The following is a 22,830-nucleotide window of genomic DNA, read 5'->3' as shown; positions in this document are numbered from 1 at the left end:
ATCATGACCTGAGCTGAAGGCAGCCGCTTAACCGACTGAGCCACCCTGGCGCCCCTCGAATAAATAAAATCTTAAAAAACAACAACAACAACAAAAACCTAGGAGAAGAATCAATTGCAACATTATTGGAAATGTAAGATTATTTCCCTAGTGTTGATGGGTCTGCTTCAGTTAGCTTTGTTCTTTACATTCTGGCTTTTGGACTCCAAGGTAGTTATTAGTGGCCCTACTAAATTCATTTGACCTTCACTTTAAATGGTAACAGTATGCCGTGAAATATGCAGATATCCTTTCAAAGGCGCATTTCAGTTTGTGTAATCTCTGAACACAACCCATGCATTGATAAGAGTATTCACTACACTATTGAAAGTCATTTGTTGAACCATCTGTCTCCTTGTTTCTTTCATCTTACAACCTTTTAATTTTATTGTAATTTCAGATTTACGGAAGAGTTGCAAAGGTAGTAAAGACTTCCCATATACCCCTCACCGAGTTTTTCCTAATGTTAACATGTCACCCTGGCAATATTTGTCAAAACTACTACACTGACATTGGTACATTATTATTAAACTGCAAACTTACTCGGATTTTACTAGTTCTTCCACTGATGTTTTTCTGTTGAAGGATCCAGTACAGGATCCAGATCCAGCATGTTGCGTTTAGTGCCTCCTGGTTTTGACTTCGCGGCTGCAGGGACCAGTGTACTACTTTCTTAGCTAGCTCTGTTTAAAGCTATCACAGCCCCTGTGTGTTACCTACTCCCAGCTCTTCTGCTAAATGGCTCGTTTTGTCTTTTAGTAATTTCTCTTGACTTAGTTTCTAGAACCTTTGCCATTCTGTCATTATACTGTATTTGTTTCTCATTTTAAAACAAGACACCCAGAACTAAATGCAGTTCTTCACATATGGTCCAACAAGAGTGAAACATTGTGGAAACATTACAGTAATGTGTCTTATATGTTCATTAATACCACCTGAACTTGTTTATTTGCTGGCTTTTTTAGTAATTGCATCCCATCTTAAGCTAATACTGAAGCCGAAGTTCTGCTTAGTTAATTCTCCCAGAACTTTTTAGCCCATGGATTGCTGTTTAATCTAAAGGCAAGACTTTATGAGGCTCCCTTAAAAAATTTATCTTATGAGGTGCCTGGGTGGCTCAGATGGTTAAGCGTCTGCCTTCAGCTCAGGTCATGGTCCCAGGGTCCTGGGATCGAGCCCCACGTCAGGCTCCTGGCTCAGCGGGGAGCCTGCTTCTCCCTCTCCCTCTGCCTCTCCCCCTGCTCATGCTTTTTCTCTCTCTGTATCTCTCTGTCTCGAATAAATAAAATCTTTAAAAATAAATAAATAAAAATAAAAATAAATTTATCTTATTTTGGCACACCCATTCACCTTTCTTTGAATTTCTGTTCTGTCACCCAATATTTTAGCTGTTTCTTTCATGCACAAGCTTTGTAAGTATATTTTCTGTCATTTTCCAGGTCACCATTAAAAACATTAGATAAAATAGGGTCAAGTACAGGACCTTACAATGGTGCAAGATAAGTGGGCAAGTGAAAAGATGTAGCAAGTATGTAACTATGTGAGGAAGCTAAACTGTTGTTAGCCAAGAGTGAAGGCCTTGATTCAGTCTGACTTCTGTGTTGGCTATGGGTGGTGCCTAAGCTGGAACTCTTGCAAAATGAGAGCAATTGAATTTTTTGGAGGAAGGTCTGGTAGGAGGAGGGTCAGTTTTACCTCAGAATGAAGCCAGTTTTTGATTCACAGGCTTGATAGCTTACTTTTCATTTTACTTGTCATGCCTGAATCTTCTACTTTAAGATTTTCATGAGCCTTACTTTAATTAGGCCTTCATCTGAATGACATTGAAAATTTTGGAGGACATTAGATACTTCTCTTATTATCAAGGATGTACTTGAATCACATACTTCCTCTTCAGTAATGCCTGGTCATATCTCATTTCCCGTTTTTCTATTTTTTTTTTTTCCTGTTGGTCTTTTTCTTAGTTCTTAAGAGCTCATCATTGTTTGTTTATTGTAAATATTTCTCCTCATCTGTTGTCATTTGACTTTGTTTATGGGATCTTTAGCCAGTATTAAAGTTGTATACCTCTCATCAAATTTAGTGTGCTCCCCCCCTTTTATGGTTTCAGGTTCCCTGTATGTAGTAAAAAACATCCTCTTACAGTTTTTAAAAGAAGTTTCTAACGCTTCAAAAAAAAATCTAAACAGTATTTACGATTTTTAAGATATATGGCCAGTAAGTCAGTTCTTTCCTTTAAAAATGGAGTTTTTACGTACATGTGAGAAATATGTCATGCATTCAGAAGAGTGTACAAAATGTGTGTATTCAGTAAAAAGATAAAACAAAGATCTTTGTTTTTTTTTTGTTTTTTTTTTTTAAAGATTTTATTTATTTGACAGAGAGAGACACAGCGAGAGCAGGAACACAAGCAAGGGGAGTGGGAGAGGGAGAAGCAGGCTTCCCGCTGAGCAGGGAGCCCGATGTGGGACTCGATCCCGGGACCCCGGGATCATGACCTGAGCCGAAGGCAGATGCTTAACGACTGAGCCACCCAGGCGCCCAAAGATCTTTGTTTCAATCACCCATATTAAAAAGTAGACCATCTCACAAACATGTCCATAACCACTATCTGGACCTTTGTCTTGATCATCTCTTGTCTTTCTCTATACTTTAACCCTCAATATATCTATTCCTGTCTAAGCAACATATTGTTTAGTTACGAAACATGGGAGTAGCAAACTCCAGCCTGTGTGAGGAAAGGGCAGTTTGCACTATTGGGTGAAATCTCTGAGGACAGGAGAAGCTGAACAGTCTGCCTTCAGCCTCACTGAGAGTTTCTGAGCGACTCTTTGGAGAAGTCATTGGGTGAGGTCATGACTGACCCCTGGAAACTCAGGGCCACCACAGATGGGGATTTGGCTGGCCATTGTGTGGCCCAGGGCAGATTTCCAGCAGAGGCGTGGAAAGAGGATGGCTGTTCACTGTGGCTCACCTCTTGCTCTCGTGAGCAGGTCAGAGCAGAACACGTGGGTGAAATGAGGGTCCTTGGCTGAACCTCTGTCCTGGAGGGGAGAACAGGAATTTCATCAGCATGCAGTTGTGACCAGCCAAGTCCAGACAAGCAGCTGAGCCTGGGCCAGACTCTCTGGGCATCGTTCTGTCATCAGATTAACCAGAAAATGTACAATACTATATGACTGTGTGTATGTATAGTTGATTCTTGTTACGTCTGGTAGTTCTGTTCTGCAAAGTTTCCATGAACAATGACCTAGCAAATGCTGAATAATTGCTCCTAGGGGAAATTCAGGGTTAGGTTCCTGTAAGCCTCTGGTCACATTTTCATCAATTGATCAGTCTTGTTTTTTTATTTTTTATTATTTTTTTTTATTTTTTATTTTTTTAAAAGATTTTTATTTATTTATTTGACAGAGAGAGACACAGCGAGAGAGGGAACACAAGCAGGGGGAGTGGGAGAGGGAGAAGCAGGCTTCCCACGGAGCAGAGAGCCTGATGTGGGACTTGATCCCAGGACCCTGGGACCATGACCTGAGCCGAAGGCAGACGCTTAATGACTGAGCCACCCAGGCGCCCCCAGTCTTGTTTTTTTAGAAGTGATTCTGTTGAAAGACAGTTTAATATATATTGTTGGTTTATGATCCTAGAACTCACAGCCAACAGCAACATAACTCATGCCTGAACAAAGCTTATCTAATATATATTTTCTCTGTAAGACACGTCATAGCCTTACGGTGTGTAGGAGCACTGGGCAGCACTGCAGCCGTACCCTCAGGGGCCGTTTGAAACAGTGAAACCCCCTATAAACAGTCCCAGAAAGGTGAAAAACATGGCACTAAATAGACCATGAAAGACACTTGTTTACACTGTGAGGGCAGAAACAAGAAGGGAGAGAGTTGACTTTTTTTACCCTCAGCTGGTAATGTGCACGAATGACTGAGAGCACTACAAGTATTAATACGGATGTACGTGTATTTATACATATTTGTCAACAAAATGGAAAATTAGCCTAGAATGTTAGAAGTCAAGGTAGTAACTTGAGTGGTTACTAGAAGGGGCATGAGGGAGACTTTTGGGGTTCTTGATCTAGGTGTTACACAGGAGTGTTCACTTTGTGAAAACCGAGCTGTGTGTTTATGATTTGTGTACTTGTCTGAATGGTGTTAAGCTTCAGGAAACAGTGTAAAACACACACTACTGTGGCCTCAGGATCTGGATGATGACCACTCAGGATACGTGGCTTTGAGTGTCACTACTCTGGTGGGGACTAGTGATTCTGGGGGTTCCCACTTCACCATCTAGCTCCCTGGTGATTTTTGTTGCTTCTTTGTATTAGATCTTCTGATTCAGTCTTCTGATTCCTAGATTCCATCTGCCCATTGTTTTCCTCTCTCACTCTTTTGGTAACCTATACTTTCATAGTTTCAGGAGAAAGGATGCATGGGAAGTAATTTTTTTTAAGGACTTAATGCACCTTAAAATGTTGTTATACTACCCTCATCCTTGAGTGATAACTTTCCTAGATGTGGAACTTTAATTTGGACAGTCTTGCCTTTAGAACTTTGGTGACAGTAATGCATCACCTTTCAGTGTCCAATGTTCCTCTTGCAAACATCAGATCTTTGATCTTTGTGTGACCTCTACTCCCCTCTTCCCCCAGTCCCTCTTCCCCCAGTCCCTCTTCTGGAAGCTAGCAGAATTAGAGTCTCCTTTTTATGTCTGCTCTTCTGAAATGTGATGGGTAGGTCTCCTTTTATCCACTGTGTTGGGTATTCTGTGGGCATTTTCAGTCTGGCAACTCATAACCTCTTTTCTGAGAAGTTTTCTTCAGTTATTCTGTTGGTTATTTCCTCCCCTCCATTTTCTCACTCTTAGAATATTGAAACTTCTAGACAAGTATTCCAATTTTCTTCTCTTTAATACTGTTCTCCTCCTCTCCCCCCCCCCCCCCCCGCTTCTCCTGGAAATAATTCAGTTACTTAACTCCAACTCAGCATATACAGGTTTTCAGTTTTCAGTACAGAATGCACTTTACTCTGCTGTCAACAATGCCATGAGTTCCCTAGGTTCGAGACCCCCTGTTTTACCCGCTTTAACAAATAAACTGTTACTTTCCACTTGGAGTATACTGTTGGAGAAGCAACTTAGAAATTTAACTGCCTCTCAGGGCATCTGGGTGGCTCAGTTGGTTAAGCGTCTGACTCTTGATTTCAGCTCAGGTCATGATCCTCAGGGATGTGGGATCAAGCCCTGCGTCAGGCTCTGTGCTCAGTGAGGAGTCTGCTTGGGATTCTCTCCCTCTGCCCCCCGACCCCCCCTGCTTGTGCTCTCTCTCGCAAATAAATAATAAATAAAATCTTTTTTAAAAAAAGAAATTTAACTGCTTCTCGACTCTTAATAGAGAGAGAACTGATAGTTACCAGAATGGAGGTGGGTAGGGGCATGGGTGAAATAGGTGATGGGGATTAAGGAGTGCACTTGTGATGAGCAGCGAGTGATATATGGAAGTGTTGAATCACTATATTGCACATCTGAAATTAATATTACACTGTATGTTAACTAACTGGAATTTATTTATTTTTAAAGATTTTATTTGTTCATTTGACAGAGAGAGCGAGAGAGCACAAGCAGGGGGAGCAGGAGAAGGAAAGGGAGAAGCAGGCTCCCCGCCGAGCAGGGAGCCTGATGCGGGGCTCAATCCCGGGACTCCGGGATCATGACCCGAGGCAAAGGCAGATGCTTAACCATCTGAGCCACCCAGGCACCCCTATTTATTTATTTTTAAAGATTTTATTTATTTTTCAGAGAGGGAGCACAAGCAGGGGGAGCGGCAGGCAGAGGGAGAGGGAGAAGCCGGCTACCCCCTGAGCAGGGAGCCCGACATGGGGCTCAATCCCAGGACCCCAGGATCATGACCCGAGCCGAAGGCAGGCACTTAAACCGACGGAGCCACCCAGGCACCCCAACTAACTGGAATTTAAATAAAAACTTAAAAGAAATGTAACTGCTTCTGAAGAGCTTTTACATCTTCCATCTTTCTACAGTTCTTCATCCTTTCATTCTGGAGGTACCTGGTGCTGCCAGTCCTGGACATATTGTTGCATCTGTGCTGTAAATTGGGTTGTTTCTTAGCTTTCTCCTATACCCGGATTAGGATTCAGCTGTCTTCAGTTTCCTAACTCTGTGACCACTCATCCATCTGCTTTCCAGCCTCCAAATTTTGTGCTGTTGTTTACTCTTTATCATTATGAAATTGTCAGTTTTTAAATTCCAGTGCTAAATTTTCAGAAAAGAACAGAATTAGATCTTACCATGTTATCTGTTCTAGACTTTATTTTTACAAAATTATGGCTCAGTCTCAAATGCCATTGTCCAGTACCTTGTACAGTGCTGTAGCCACTAACCATGTGAGCACTTGAAATGTGGCTGGTGTGGAACTGAATTTTAAATTATATTTAATCTAAAGTCACATTTAAAAAATGACATGTGGCTAGTGGCTACCAGACTGGACAGCACAGGTCCAGTGCTGGTGAAGTAGGAATTGGGAGTAACTGATCTCTGTATCTAATCTATATATCTGCCATAAGGAAGAGGGCTTTTTTTTCCTATTTCCTTCACCATCAGGAATCTTTTCCCCCCCTATTTCCTTCTCTTTGACTTTCTTATTTGTATCAGTATGGACACATGGATTCCTATGTTCAGTGGGTTATAATCTAGTACTTTTATTATTTATTTTGGTGCTCAGATTATCCCAGATTTGGCCAATGGAAACCCCTTCAAGGGATGCCTGGTGGCTCAGTTGGTTGAGGGTCTGCCGTCGGCTCAGGTCATGAGCCCAGGGTCGTGGGATCAAGTCCCGCGTCCGGCTCCCTGCTCAGCGTGGAGCCTGCTTCTCCCTCTGCCTGCCGCTCCCCCTGCTTGTGCTCTCTCTCTCTCTGTCTCTGACAAGTAAATAAATAAAATCTTAAAAAAAAAAAGAAACCCCTTCAAGGTTTCTTCTGTATCCTTTTGACATGTATCCATCATTATCTCTGCATCATTCATTGTAGCAGGTTCATGTACTTGCCCTCCCCCAAGCCCTGAAATCATCCATCTTCCTGGGGGGCTCTGGTTTTTCTTAGTGGAGGATGCTGTTTAGAAACCAAGATTGTGGTGCTGTGTGTGCTCATTGCTGCTGGAGTATCACTGCTTCTGGACTTTCTCAGCTGACAAAGTATTTTAATGGCTAGTAGCTGTTGCGTTGGAGAGTACAGTTATAGACATTTCCAATTTTACAAAAAAGGAAAAGACGATGTTACTAGAGTTCTATGAGCAGAATGCAACTGACTGGTGCTGAGAATGCTGGGGCCAGAGCCCCTCTTCTCCTGGAGGGATGCTTTCTCTCTCCCTCTAGGGCCTCCCATTGGCAGAATGTAAACCAGAAGCCAACTGCCAAGGGAGTCTGAATAATCAAGTTTTCAGACCCTGGACATGGTTGCTTAATCTCAGTACCATTGACATTTTGGGCCACGTGGCTGTCCTTTGCTTTGGAGGATGTTTAGTAACATACTTGGCCTCTACCCACTTGATAACCAGTATCTCCCTCCCTCCAACCCAAATGTTTCCATACATTGCCAGATATCCCCTGGGGGACAGAATGGCCCCTGATGAAGAACCACCTCCGAGACCCAGCATTGCAGAGCTGCATACAGAAGGGTAAGCTTGAAGCTGAGAAACAGTAGTAATAACCAGCACCCTACTTTATAATTCAGATGTCCTTGATATCCTTGAAATGTGAAGGAAGGGAAGAGAAATTTATGTTTATATATCTGTGACAGCCCTGCGATATAGAAAGATTATTATATGCTTTCTCCCCCCTTTAATTGATGAAGAAAGCAATCTCTTTTCAGTCAGGCAGGATTCAAATCCTTGCCAATAAAGTTATTTGTTTACCTGCTCGTAATGTTTGCTCTTGGAGTTACTGCCATTCCTTAAAATTTTTAAGTGGGTGAACTGCTCTTTTGAGTGTTGCATTTCAAAGTCATTGTTGATATATTGTCAGCCTGGATGCATATTCTGTATGGTGCCCTACTCAGGGTCATACTGCTCAGAATCATGGCTAGAAATGTTCATAAGTGGAGGGAAGAGGAAACATGAATAATATTTATATTAAAGCCAATGTTTTTATTTTATTTTTAGCTTTGGATACTTATATTTGAATACCAGTTGATTTACTAGAGACTTATTTCAAACTCTGTAAGCACCGTTCATTTTCCTCATTTTGTCCTTTCCTTCTTTCTGTTCCATACTGTTGTATGTCACTCTCCCTGATACAGAGATGTATCCTCTCTTAAAGGGAATCTCCCAAAGATCAGCCTAACTAACTTTTTACAATATTTTTCTGCTTTACGTGTTTCATTATCGCCTAAAAGATAACATCTAAAATTAGACTAGTATGCTTCCTAAACCAGATGTATACTGCCTCTTTTCTCTCAGTGCTAGAGCATTCTCTGTACTTTGTGTTAATTATTCTTAGTCCTCTCCAGAGTTTTATGTCTGCTGTCCTTTAGTTTAAAATCAGTAAAGAACTGGAGCAGACATAAAGAAAAATAATGTAACAGTTGAAGGTAACATTTTTGAGGACTTGTTAGGTTTTAAATTGGTTACCTAGACAAGAGGAGGTAGGGATTGAATTTTTGTCTTAAAAATGTGGTGGGTTTCTGAGAATGAGTTTAGAGTAACTTCTATGAGTAGGTAACATGGAAGAAAGGGACCTGAGGTGGTTATTTCAGTGTTTTGAAGTAAAGGTACCTCAGGAACTGCGTGGGACAAAGAGTTGTGTCAGAGGGAGGTTAACTGTGGGTTCTCTTGTACCCTTCCAACCAGAAGAGGTCATCTTTTTTTTTTTTTTTTTTTAAGATTTTATTTATTTATTTGAGAGAGTGCGTGAGTGGGGGGAGGAGCATAAGGCAAGGGACAAGCAGACTCCGAGCTGAGCACAGAGCCTGATGCAGGGCTCTATCCCACGACCCTGAGATCATGACCCAAGCTGAAATCAAGAGTCAGACCCTCAACCAACTAAGCCATCCAGGCACCCCAGAATAGGTCATCATTTATTGTTGTTGTTGTTACGTTGGTCACATTTCCATAGTTCTCTGTCCCTGAGTCACTCTTCATACTATAGTGTGCTTGTTTACATATCTTTATTTCCTATTAAATTTTAAGCACTAAATGGGTACCTACGCAGGTGCTGAAAACTTTTTGTTGATTAAAATAATGTGTTTTAGGGGCGCCTGGGTGGCTCAGTTGGTTAAGCGACTGCCTTCGGCTCAGGTCATGATCCTGGAGTCCTGGGATCGAGTCCCACATCGGGCTCCCTGCTCAGCAGGGGGTCTGCTTCTCCCTCTGCCCTCTTCCCTCTCGTGCTCTCTGTCTCTCATTCTCTCTCTCTCAAATAAATAAATAAAATCTTTAAAAAAAAATAAAAAAAATAAAAAAAATAAAATAATGTGTTTTAGGTAAGTCAATGCAAAATTAGCTCCTGCGATTGATGCAGGACAATAGAAAGAGCTGTCATATGCCTTGCTTGACTGGGAATTTATCACAAGTGCATGTGCACACATTTCTAGCTCAAATATCATTAAATAGATATCATTAAACAGTATGTTTTCTGCTCCCTTCCTGTTCGTCTTGTGGTATATTAAGGATTTCCAGTTTTCTTCCCTTTTCCTTCCAACAGTTGCAGAAAATTCATTTTAAAATGTTTAAACCATAGGCCAGGAAGTTCAGGGTGTGTGTGTGTGGGGGGGTAATACCATTAAGTATGTTTCACCTTTTAGTGTCTGAAATGACATTCTTTTCTTACACAGGTATCTAGAGTCTGTCTTTCCAGGCAGTGAGTCCCCTCCTGCTGTTTGTGCTTATTGGCGGAGTATAGGATGGGAGAGCATTCTAAACGGTTCCTCCACCCTGTTGTCACGGTCCAGTGGTATCATCATCACACTGCCTTTGAGTAGCCTGCCCAGCTCATACACTGTGTCTGAGAGAAGTCATTCTTGAATGCTTAGCTTGAAACTCAGTGACTAATTTATACTTTAGCAGGAATTAACAGGTACGGGATATAGAACCCATCTTTGGGGCCCCTCCAAAAAAAGTTTTATTTCATAATTCCACGAGGTCAACTGTTTTACCCATTTATGCCTCTGCACAAAACCAGCCATCCTGTGTCCAAAAGTCCTCTTCCATGTTACTTCACAAGTTAAGAGGAGATGGGGAATTTGTCCATGTTGGTTGGGGTTTTTTTTTTGTTTTTTGTTTTTTTTTTTAAGAAAACGTTTAAACATAGAATTAAGGCTTTGCAGATACAGGTGAATTCCACTTTATATCCTTTCTTGATTCCATTCTATTTCCTTCCATCTCTCTACCTCCTAGAGGTAGCACTTCTTGCAATTGATGTGTATCCTTTCTGTCCACCTTTCAATATGCTTTCCACATACGTATGTGTCCATAGAATATTGTGTTGTGTATTTTTAAACTTATGGAAGTGGTTCCATATACTATGTATCCTTTTACCACTTTTTTTTTTTTTTTGTAGGGACTGACGCACGTTGATGCAGGGAAGTCTGGTAGTTCATTGGAGTGCAGTGGTGTAGTATTGCAGGATGTGATTGTGTCATGTGTCATAGGTTGTCGATTCCCATGTCTGAAGATGCGTGTGTACCAGATTTCCTGATATGCTTGAAAAGACCAAAAGTGAAAAATAAACTATATATTTGAGAGTCATATTGATTGTTCTGCTGTGATTTGAAGGAGTGAGGCCAGACATGTTTCCAGCTTACTGAAATTTTATTTATCTCTACGCCGTAGCAAATAAAAACTGCTGAAGATACCCACTTCTGAAACAACAACAGATTTATTATTGTCAGAAGGCATGCCTCAGTAGATTACCCTGTGTAGCAGTCACTGGTTTGCCACTTGATAGCTGTGTGCTTTTGGAGCAAGGTGCTTAGTGCTTGTGTCCTCTGTTTACGTATCTGTAAAAGAACAACAGTTCAGTGACCAAGCCTTTCTGCAGGTGCCTGGGCATAATGAAAGGATAGACGGATGCTCCTTCTTGTTACATATGATAGAACTTGTAGAATTCTACCTAAAAACAATAAAAGTAAGAAAGCCGAGTCTCCATACAGAAAGGGTTGTTCTAAATTGCCAGGTAAACGTATCAGTTTCGAGCAGGTCTGTTAAGTGTGAAAAGCACAAGTACTGGGCATCAAGGTCAGTTAAACACTGATTGGTTATTGAAGGAACATTGCTGGGTAGAGGTGAGCTGAGGGAGATTCTCCTGTGTCGTGTCATGCCTGTTTAAGTGTTTTAATTTTTTAGACTAGCACCTACAGGTTTGAAATTTAGTGTTTTTTACTAGTACTCTCTTTTCCCAATCTCTGCAAAATATAAGCACTAGATATTTTCATTAAAATGATCACCTTGTCTGAGGATACTTGTTTTGGGAGGGCTGGAGCACTCTGCCTTGCCCCATAGACCTGCCTGGGGAGGGTCTGCAAACAGAGTCATCTCTGTGCACTGTGTGTTGTTTAAAGCAACTACACCGAATTGCACATATATATGTGAATACTGGGTTTTTAGTTTTTATTTTTACACATAAACCTGTGACTGGCAGTCAGTAACCTGTTTCCCAGCACCAGGGGCGTCATCTGTTACAGCTGCCAGCCAGACTCTGCTGGGCTGATGTGGCTGGCTGGTGGCTGGTGCCCAGAAATACTGGGCACGGCATTTTTGCCCCACTCATTTTCTTTCCTCCTATAGAAAACAAGTACCTGTTGTTCAGTCCCTTTCTCTTCCCCCTCAATTTTCATCATTCAGTCATCCTTACATCAAGAAGTCTATTATAGACTCACATTAATCCCTTTTCCCTTCTCTCTTTTTGAGCTCGTATCTAATTACCCTAGGAAAATGTCCTCTTCTCTTTTCATTCATTCGACAGATATTCATTGAAATCCTTATATACCTCCTCTTCCTTCGTTTTATGTGTGAGTCAGAAAACAGCTCTAATCATGGCTGAATATAATAGATTGAGTAATATAGAAGCCTCTCTATTTCCAGATAAGAGTTTCTGAAAGGCTGTTCACCAGTTCATGAGTGAGCAAGTCCATTGTTACTAAGATAGGCTTCCTTTTGCAGGCCAGGGATGCGTTTCTGTGAAATAAGAGGGTAGACCAAGTTCTTTAAAACCAAGCAAACCAATCATTTATTCCAGAATGGACCAACTTCCTCTACATTGGGAACTTTTAGAGATGAATTTAACTTCCCTCCTTGACAAAATGCATAAGGAACTCTTTAATATAATGTCTAACCCCTGCCTCTCTATCCACTTTTGGGGGCAGATTTGAACTGGCTTTGAATCATCCTTAGCCACAAAAGAAGTTTAATCACACATCACAATTGCCTCATAACTTTGTTGTGAAGATTAAGAAAGCAATATATGTAAGCTTTCTGGCACCCAGTAAGTCATGATAGAAGTTGCTACTCACACCACTGGAGTATTAGCTCTGGGTAGCAGACATTTGTGTTCACTGCTGTACCTGGCACATAGGAGATAGTAAATAATGAAAGGATAGACGGATGCTCCTTCTTGTTACATATGATAGAACTTGTAGAATTCTACCTAAAAACAATAAAAGTAAGAAAGCCGAGTCTCCATACAGAAAGGGTTGTTCTAAATTGCCAGGTAAACGTATCAGTTTCGAGCAGGTCTGTTAAGTGTGAAAAGCACAAGTACTATCAACCTACTTAACAAACTTCTCCATGTTTTCCCTACTCCAGTGTTCCTCTTGGTCACCCACTTCTGTTCTTTCTGAGTCTTGCCCTCCCCCAGCTGTATACCTCTTCCTTTCTTTTTTTTTCTTTAAAGATTTTATTTATTTATTTATTTATTTATTTATTTATTTACTTACTTATTTGACAGAGAGAGAGAGACACAGTGAGAGAGGGAACACAAGCGGCGGGAGTGGGAGAGGGAGAAGCAGGCTCCCCACAGAGCAGGGAGCCCGATGTGGGGCTCAATCCCAGGACCCTGGAATCATGACCTGAGCTGAAGGCAGACGCTTAACGACTGAGCCACCCAGGTGCCCCTGTATACCTCTTTCTCATGTCTTCTTTCTCTGCCCCTGGACTCTCTTTAACTATAGGTCTTTATTCAGGGGCGCCTGGGTGGTTCAGTTGTTAAGTGTCTGCCTGCGGTTCAGGTCATGGTCCCAGGGTCCTGGGATCGAGCCCCGCATCGGGCTCCCTGCTCGGCAGGAAGCCTGCTTCTCCTTCTCTCACTCCCCCTGCTTGTGTTCCCTCTCTCGCTGTGTCTCTCTCTGTCAAATAAATAAATAAAGTCTTTAGAAAAAAATTAAAAAGAGGGGCACCTGGGTGGGTGAGTGGCTCAGTCGTTGGGCGTCTGCCTTCGGCTCAGGTCATGGTCCCAGGGTCCTGGGATCGAGCCCTGCATCGGGCTCCCTGCTTGGCGGGAAGCCTGCTTCTCCCTCTCCCACTCCCCCTGCTTGTGTTCCCTCTCTTGCTGTGTCTCTCTGTGTCAAATAAATAAATAAAATGTTAAAAAAACCAAACCAAAACAAAACTATAGGTCTTTTTTTGAATGGTATCTTTATATGGGTCTCTCTACCCAATTTTCTGTCCTCTTGACTTTCTCCCATAACCATATGGCAGAGATTTTTAAAAATAAACATGCATAGAGTTACAGATATATTTAATTTTTTTGGTTTTGTTCATAATTCTAAAAATAATTAAGTAGGGCTTTTTTTTTTTTTTTTTTAACTCCTAGAGTTATTTTACCTTTGCAAGGCATGATTGTATTTCCTCTGTGATGCTTTAATAGAAAGGGGAAAGCTTTTCACTCCTGTTCTAGGCTCCCAGCTTGTGAAGCATTTTGAAATATATCTTAAATTCCTTCCTCCAGCAGTTTTGCTGGAGATATTTCTCCAGATATTTTGAAATATCTTTCAACCATCTTCTTTATTACTGGCTACTTCTGCTTTTCACTGAGTTACAATAGTTCATTTCTTTAATTGCTTCCATGTTCATCTGAGATCCTCTCAAAGAGTTGCATGATTTTTCAACCACCTAAATGCAAAGAGCCTCTTCTTGGGAATTGTCCTTATCATTGTAAAGTTGTTTTAATGGCATAGTTCTCTGTACCGTTCTCAGTATTAAAATTATTGTCTAGCATATATAATATAATATAATACCCTCTTTTTTTAAGTCACACTTAATTAGAAGTGCATGGGCTTATTAAAAATGCATGGTACTTAGATATTTTGTTAAAGTAAAAAGAGAGTCTACTCCCCAAATTACATGGCACTAGAAGTCAAAATAAATTGTCATTGACAGGGGCACCTGGGTGGCTCAGTTGGTGAAGCATCTGCCTTTGGCTCAGGTCATGATCCCAGAGTCCTGGGATCAAGCCCTGCATCAGACTTCCTTTTCAGCGAGGAGCCTGCTACTCTCTCCCTCTGCTGCTCCCCCTGCTTGTGCTCTCTCTCTCTGTCAAATAAATAAATAAAATATTTTTTTAAAAATTTGTCATTGACAGATACTATATAATCCCAGGCCTTCAAATTCCAGGTGGGGTCAGTTTCCTTCTGTGTTCTTTGTCGCTGTGTTCCTTGTCACACCGCTGCCCTTTATTGACCTTCTCTTCCCATCAGCTCTTCCCTACCTAAAAATTTATTCAAATGAAAAGGCTATATCACCCTTTGGTTTTTCCTTTTTGAAACTGTAAATAGCGGTGCGTGGCTGACTCGGTAGAGCATGCAGTGGTTGTAAGTTTGAGCCCCACGTTGGGTGTAGAGATTACTTAAAAATAATCTTTAAAAATAAATAAATAAATCACTGTAAATAAACAACTGTAGAAACCTCTTTGTTTCATTTTAGAAAATTAAGGGTAAAAAAGACTTTACATATTATTTCAATGGTTTTTTATTTTTATTTTTTTATTTTATTTTATTTTAAAGATTTTATTTATTTGACAGAGCGAGCGAGAGTAGGAACACAAGCAGGGGGAGTGGGAGAGGGAGAAGCAGGCTTCCTGCCGAGCAGGGAGCCCGATGTGGGACTCAATCCCAGGACCCTGGGATCATGACCTGAGCCGAAGGCAGACGGTTAACGACTGAGCCACCCAGTCACCCTATTTCAATGGTTTTTTAAACTTATTTTCTGTTCCCACTAGAGGGCATTCTTTCCTTTGATTTTTAGTTCATACAGCTTTTGTGTATTTATTTTACAGAACTGTTAAATAAAAAGGTAGATGTTGAGGATATGAATGTGCTCAGATATTCCTCTTACAGATAGGAGTTGTGAGATATACACATTCTCTTCATTTAAGTTTCACCGGTGCCAGTACCAAAATTGAGGTTAAACTGTATTTCCTGGCATTTTTTTCTTGTAGCTTGGTCAGATGGGATCACACATATCCCACCATAACTTTATGATGTAATTTGTGCAGTTACCATTTTATAAACCAATGCTTATCCAAATTTATTTATGACACACTATGGCTAACACTAGGTTATTCAAAGATGAGTTGCCTATTTTATTATTTGGTTAACTCCCATTTTTGCAGGATGTATTTAGTATAGGGTAAATGAACCTAAACATTGTTTTTAATCCAGTAGATCTCAGTGCTAACACCCAGTGGTCCTCCAGCCTTGTCTCACAAGGCAATATTTTCTTTGACAATATTTGAACTCTTGTTTCTGTTGTGACATCATACTTTTCTATAGGAACTTTAATTCTTTTTTTTTTTTTTAAGATTTTATTTATTTATTTGACAGAGAGAGACAAAGTGAGAGCAGGAACACAAGCAGGGGGAGTGGGAGAGGGAGAAGCAGGCTTCCCGCGGAGCAGGAAGCCCGATGTGGGACTCGATCCCAGGACCCTGGGATCATGACCTGAGCCGAAGGCAGACGCTTATAACAACTGAGCCATCCAGGCACCCAGGAACTTTAATTCTTAACATCTAATCATAAGTAGCTCTGTTCTTCCTATCAAGGAATTGGTAATTTTACATATGCCACATATATGTTCTGTTTCAGATTTTCCTGAGCCTCCTGGTACCAGGTAGGACCACAACTGTTAACCCAAGGGACTGCAGAAATGAGCTTATTTTCCCTAATAGGAACTGTAGATTGCCTGTAATTGAAACTAAGGAGGCAAATTTTGGTAGTCTGTGTTATACAATGAATTCAGACAGATATACTAAGAAGGGACTCTGTTTTAAGTGGGAAATCTGGGCTTCTCTTCAAAGCTAAATGAGACTTGGTAATTCTAAGTAGGAGTGGGGGAAGACGTGGTTGCTGTTGAGAAATGGCCACAAAGCCTATGCCTGCTGCTGGGCTTTACTTTCAAGTCAGAAGGTGCTATGGAATCTTCTGTAAAATTAGATATGGACTCATTAGGTATTGATTTAAGCTTATGTTGACAGAAGTATTAAATTAGAAGTGTTAAATGGCAGAGTTAATACTTCAATGAGAAGGGCAGGCTGTGTGGAAAAACTGTGCGGTGTAAAACATTTTCACCTCCTCGACTTTTTATTCATAGTCCTCTATCATAGTCCACTGATCACACACAATCCCCCCCCCCCCAGCATACTTGCCACCATAGATCATTACAAAGTGACTCTTACGTTTTAAGAAACCCTAAGAACTTACCTAACATAATGTTTGGTGGTATGGCTGAAATAAGTATTTGTGTTTGAAATAATAACTTCGAATCAGAAACGTTGTTAAATGTCTTTAGTGTTTAAGAAGTTAGAAAACATACGGGGTGCCTGAGTGGCTCAGTCTGGTTAAGCATCTGCCTTCGGCTCAGGTCATGATCTCAGGGTCTTGGGATCGAGCCCCAAGTCGGGCTTCCTGCTCAGCGGGGAGTCTGCTTGTCCTTCTGCCTCTCCCCCCTGCTTGTGCTCTCTCTCTCTCTCTCTCAAATAAATAAATAAAATCTTTTTTTAAAAGTTTGAAAACATACATTTTAGAAATGACTCCGTCATGCTCGCTTCAGCAGCACATATACTAAAATTAGAAATGACTCCATCAAAAAACAGTAATTTTTAACAACAACAACAACAACAGCAACCCTATTTCTTAAGATTTTATTTTTTTTAAGTAATCTCTATACCCACCATGGGGCTCAGACTCACAACCCTGAGATCAGGGGTCGCATGCTCTACTGACTGAGCCAGCCAGGTGCCCCAGCAACCCTAGTTCTTAAAGGTCTGACAGTTACTGAACTCCAGCGGAGTTGTAGGTGAAGCCTCCTGCCACCCCACACCGTGACCCTGTAGGAGAACTACAGGCATTTCGATTTAGATAACTTAGAATTATTCTATCAGAAGAGTAAAACAGGCAAGGGACAAACATCATCAGACCTTCCTACTCAAAGTGATGGTTGCAGAGTTTGGCAGTGGGGTCACCATCCACAGTTGTAAGTTTTGTTCATTATATTGGTCAGCAGGCGCCCCCACTATGGAAAGAAAAGCGGGCCTGCAGAGTAACCTCAGACGGGACACACCAAAAAGTTAGTGTTCAAAGCTGGGTTTACCTTTCTGGCACCTTTTAAGCACAGTTCATGCTACATTTGTTTGGCAAAGTTCTTGTATCCAGTTACATTAAATTTCCATTTGTGAATCTGAGTAGTCATTTACCCCTTTTTAGTATTTTTAATGTTATGTTAAATTGTCCTGCCTGGCAGCTGTTTTGAATGAGCAAATTTTGAAGTATTCCATCTTTTTGCTCAAATACCATCTATTTTGTGAAGCTCTGCTGCTCATACAATTTCTCCTTTTCTGCTTTATTTTTCTCCATAGCACTTTCTTCTAACTTGCTTTACAGCTTCGTTTGTTTTTAATACCTGTCTTAACCCACTCAGATGTTAGCTTCACAGGGGCAGAGCTTTGTCTGTGTCGTTTATTGCTCTATGCGCACCACCTAGAACATAGTAGGCACTCAGTATTTATTGAATTTGCTGAAAAACTGTTGGCTTGATGCCATCATTCGGCTTTCAGTGTAATTTGGTGAGATCTCAGTACAACTTGGGAAATCTTAACAATCTGAAAGGGTATTTTGAGGACTGATTTAAAAGGTTGTATATACTAGTACTGATATTGAATTGTATACCAGAAAATGTGATAACATCTGAATGAAATAATGTAAGACCTGCAGGGCCACCTAACTGGCTCAGAGGAGTGTACGACTCTTGATCTCAGGGTCGTGAGTTCGAGCCCTACGTTGGGTGCAGGAATTACTTAAAACAAGAGTGGTACTACCGACGACCCCCTCTGCCAGATCTAAAAGAGGGTCAACCCCAACCTTTCAAGATCACTGAGGGCTCCATATCCCCCAGAGGGAAGCACTGACCAAAATTTTATCATTCCCTGTTTTCCCTTTATAGTTTCACTGCATGTTTGATTTTCTAAACTAGATAGCGTTTTGTTTTGTTTTTTAAAGATTTTATTTATTAATTTGACAGAGAGAGAGAGAGATAGCAAGAGCAGGAACACAGGCAGGGGTGAGTGGGAGAGGGAGAAGCAGGCTTCCCGCTGAGCAGGGAGCCCGATGAGGGACTCGATCCCAGGACCCTGGGATCATGACCTGAGCCGAAGGCAGATGCTTAACGACTGAGCCACCCAGGCGCCCCTAGATAGTGTTTTTGAACTGTATATATATCCTTTGAGACTTGCTTTCAGTCATGTGAGATTCTTGAAGTCCTCACCTGTGGCTGTGATGCATTTTCTAATTCATTCTGTAATGGACTGTTATTGGGCTTTGGGTTGTTAACACCCTGCATCCCCCACCCCCATTGGAAAAACTGCTGTGAACATTCTTCTGCATTCTTCTGATACACACAGACAAAGGAGTCCCCAGGGAATCTACTTAAGAGAGAAGTCTCAGAGTCCTAGGAGTTGCACAGATTTAACTTGAGTAGAATGTGAACAAAATCTTACAAGTTGTCGTACTGATGTATGCTCCCACTAGCAGAGTAGAAGTGTTTCGGTTTTATCTTCACTAGTGTGTCCTCACTAGCACTGGAAATCATGAGATGTCTAGGGTTTTGCCAGACTGGTAGATGTAAAATGATAGCTTGTGATAGTTTTATTTGTACTTCTTTGATGACTGATGAGATTGAGCATATTTTCATATATTTCCTGGTCATTGGTGTTGGTTGTTCTTCCTCGTGCCCACTCAAGTCTTTGCCCATTTGCCCATTTTTCTGTTAGATGTTGGGCATTTTCTTACTGATATGTCAGAGTTCTTAATGTGTTCGGAACCCCAAACTGTTGTTGTGTATGTTGCTCATATCACCAGTTTCGGGGCCTTCTTGTCTTTCCATCACTATAGGGCATTAAAAGGTAAAAAAATCTTAATTTTAATGTAGTTAAACACATGGTTTGGACCGTGTGTGTGTTTTAAGAAATTGTTTCCTACTCTGAGCTCATAAAAATATTCCCCTATATTGTCTTCCAGGGATTTTTTTCTCCCCCACTTTCCTTTGGCATTTGTCTTTAAACCATCTGGAATTGATTTTTGTGTGTGGGATCTGTGGCAGAGATCCGATTTTATTTTCCCCACCTATGGATAATCACCTGTCCTGGCACCATTCATTGTCTCCCTTTCCCCACTGATCTCTAGGGACTTTGTTGTCATAAAATAGATTTCAACATGTGTGTATCTGTTTTGGGTTTTCTATTCTGTTTCATTGGTCAGTTGATCTGTCTCCATGCCAATAGTATCCTGTCTTAATTACTGTAGTTTTATTATTTTTTTAATTTTTTAAGACTTTGTGAGAGAGAGAGCACTGGAAAGCAAGCATGCACGGAGGAGGGGCAGAGGGGGAGGGAGAGGGACCAGCAGATGTCCTGAAGAGGAGGGAGCCCCATGTGGGGCTCGATCCCAGGACCTGAGATCATGACCTGAGCCAAAACCAAGAGTTAATCAACTGAGCCACCTAGGTGCCCCTAACTGTAGCTTTATAATAGTGCTTGATATGTTAAGTAAATCCCTCCATCTTATTTTTCTTCAGGAATATCTTGGTTATTCTTGGCCCTTTGCAACTTGCATAAAAATTTGAGTCAGCTTGTCATGTTCCACAGAAACTTCTTTTGTGATTTTGATTAGAACTGCATTGATTCCACCAATCGATTTGGGGAGAATTGACATTGCGTTTCATGAAGCTTCTCATTTGTAAACATATTTTTATTTTTGAAAGTCCTTTAAATGTCTTTGAGCATCCACACACATACATACGTGTGTGTGTATATATATATATATATTTATTTATTTAATTAAAGTTTTTTTTTTTTTTTTTTAAGTGATGTCCACACCCATCATGGAGCTGGAGCCTACAACCCCGAGATCAGGAGTTGCATGCTCCCCCCACTGAGCCAGCCAGGCATCCCTGAATATATGTTTACTTATTTGCTTCATAAAGGGCTGCCTATCTTTGGCTAGATTTATTCATAGGCATTTTTTTTAATGCTGTTGCAAATGGCATAATTTTTTAAAGTTATTTTCATTAGGAATGTAAATCAAAGTAACAGATCCACCATATTGTTGGAAATTCTTGTGGCATTTTACTATGTTGTTTCTAGTCATTTTGGGAAGGAAATGTGGGGTTAAATGTGTACCTTAAAAAATGTATAACAATGAGGTGGAGTGTGGCCTGTTACATAGCTGCTAATTCATGATATTTCTTTTTTTTTAATAGGTGTCAGCTGTGATGCATGTTTAAAAGGAAATTTTCGAGGTCGCAGATACAAGTGTTTAATTTGCTACGATTACGATCTTTGTGCATCTTGTTATGAAAGTGGTGCAACAACAACAAGGCATACAACTGACCACCCAATGCAGTGCATATTAACAAGAGTAGATTTTGGTATGTATTTAGTTCACATTTTAATGGGTTGTCATTTAGAAGTTTGTGTGTGTGTGCGTGAAAAAGTAAAGGCAAAATGTTCTAAGACTCTTGCCAATAGAATACATTAAAAGTAACATGAATCTTACTTTTATATTCTAAATAATTCTCTTAATCATAGCTTAATTGTTCATGAAAGCCATTCAGAGATCTATAAAACTGACAAGGTCTGAGATGGAAGAGTGCCTCAGTAAAGGAGGAGTAAAGTCAATGGACTGTTCTTGCCAGCAGCACACAAATATTCTTGCTCGGTTATCAGAAAGCAGATTGTTTCTACAGTTGATTAGAAGACCTTGTTAAGCCATAAGAAAAGCTATAAATGTTTCATGCTGTAATTTCTTAGCTAGTCAGCACTTGTTACCTTTCTGTTTACAGCCATCATAGTTGCTATGAAGTAGTATGTCATGGGGTTTTGATTTGCATTTCTCTGATGGCTAATGATAGTGACCATCTTTTCTAATGCTTAATGGCCACTTGTAGATCTGCATTGGAGAAATGTCTATTCAGATCCTTTTTTAATTGGGCAATATGTCTTTTTATTACTGAGTTTTAATAGTTCCTTGTATACTCTTTATACAAGTTCCTTATCAAGTGGATGATTTGCAGAAATTTTCTTGCGTTCCATGGGTTGTCTTTCCACTTTTTTTTTTTTTAACTAGGCTCCACGCCCACTGTGGAGCCTGATGTGGGGCTTGAACTTGGGTCCCTGAGATCAAGAGTTGGATACTTAACTGACTGAGCCACCCAGGCACCCCCGTGTCTTCACTTTTTTGATGTGTGTTTCAAAGCACAGAAGTTTTAATTTCGATGATGTCCAGTTTATCTATTTTTTCATTTGTTATGCTTTTGGTGTCATATCTAAGAAACCATTGGCCAGTCTAAGATCATGAAGATTTAAAACTATGTTTTCTTCTAAGAGTTTTTTTATTGCATTAATTTTTATATATGGAATGATGAGGTAGACCATTCTTTTGCATATGGATATCCAGTCATCCCAGTATCATTTGTTGAAAAAGACTATTCTTTATCCAACGAATTGCGTTGGCATTCTTGTTAAAAATCAGTTGACATGAAGTGAGGTTGGGGAGATGGGGCGATGTTGGTCAAAGGTTGGTCAAAGTTTCATTATGCAAGATGAATAAGCTCTAGAGAGCTGATATATATAGTATGGTGACCATAGTTAACAATATTGTATAATTGAAATTTTTGGAAAGGATAGATCTTAAATCTTTTCAACACACACACACAGAGGTGACTATGTAGAGGTGGTTGATATGTTAGCTTGATTGTGGTGATCTTTCACAGTGTATACATGTATTTGTATACCATAAATATACACAATTTTTATATGTCTAAGATAGCTCAATAAAGCTATTAAAAAGGAAAAGTTGGTTGACCATAAATGTGTCTTTTCCTAGACTCTCAGTCTATTTCATTGATTTATATATCTCTCTTTATGCCAGTACCACCCTGTCTTAATTACTGTAAACTTATAGTAAGCTTTGAAATTGACAAGCATGAGTCTTCCACCTTTGGTTTTCTTTTGTTTTTCAAGATTGTTTTGGGTATTCTAGATCCCTTGAGTTTCTGTGAAAGAATTTTAGGATCAGCTCATCAAATTTCTGCAAAGAAGCCAACTGGGATTTTGATGGGGATTGTTTTGAATCTGTAGATCACTTTGGAGAGCAGTGGTATTAAGTTTGCCAGTCCATAAACATGAGCTGTTCTTCCATTTATTTAGGTCATCTTTGATATTTTTCAATAAAGTTTTGTAGTTACCAGAGGATAAGTTTTACACTTCTTTCATTAAATGTGTTCCTAAGTATTTTA

The 22,830-nt window shown here is 40.4% G+C and overlaps 1 protein-coding gene across 2 annotated transcripts in view; it reads left to right on the top strand.

Moving 5' to 3' along the window:
* KCMF1 (potassium channel modulatory factor 1) overlaps positions 1-22,830 on the top strand; it is a 77,235-nt gene that overhangs the window by 26,868 nt on the left and 27,537 nt on the right. Inside the window, exons 2-3 of one of the 2 annotated variants that reach the window (XM_078056367.1) lie at positions 7,654-7,731; positions 20,794-20,961. In XM_078056367.1, coding sequence (XP_077912493.1) covers positions 7,654-7,731; positions 20,794-20,961 — 246 coding nt within the window. The remainder of the gene's footprint in view (positions 1-7,653; positions 7,732-20,793; positions 20,962-22,830) is intronic. The other variant, XM_078056368.1, reaches the window with a different exon arrangement.

Source organism: Halichoerus grypus, chromosome 10 (genome assembly GCF_964656455.1).
Source record: "Halichoerus grypus chromosome 10, mHalGry1.hap1.1, whole genome shotgun sequence".
Taxonomy (NCBI): domain Eukaryota; kingdom Metazoa; phylum Chordata; class Mammalia; order Carnivora; family Phocidae; genus Halichoerus; species Halichoerus grypus.
This window is presented reverse-complemented; position numbering and strand designations above follow the sequence as displayed.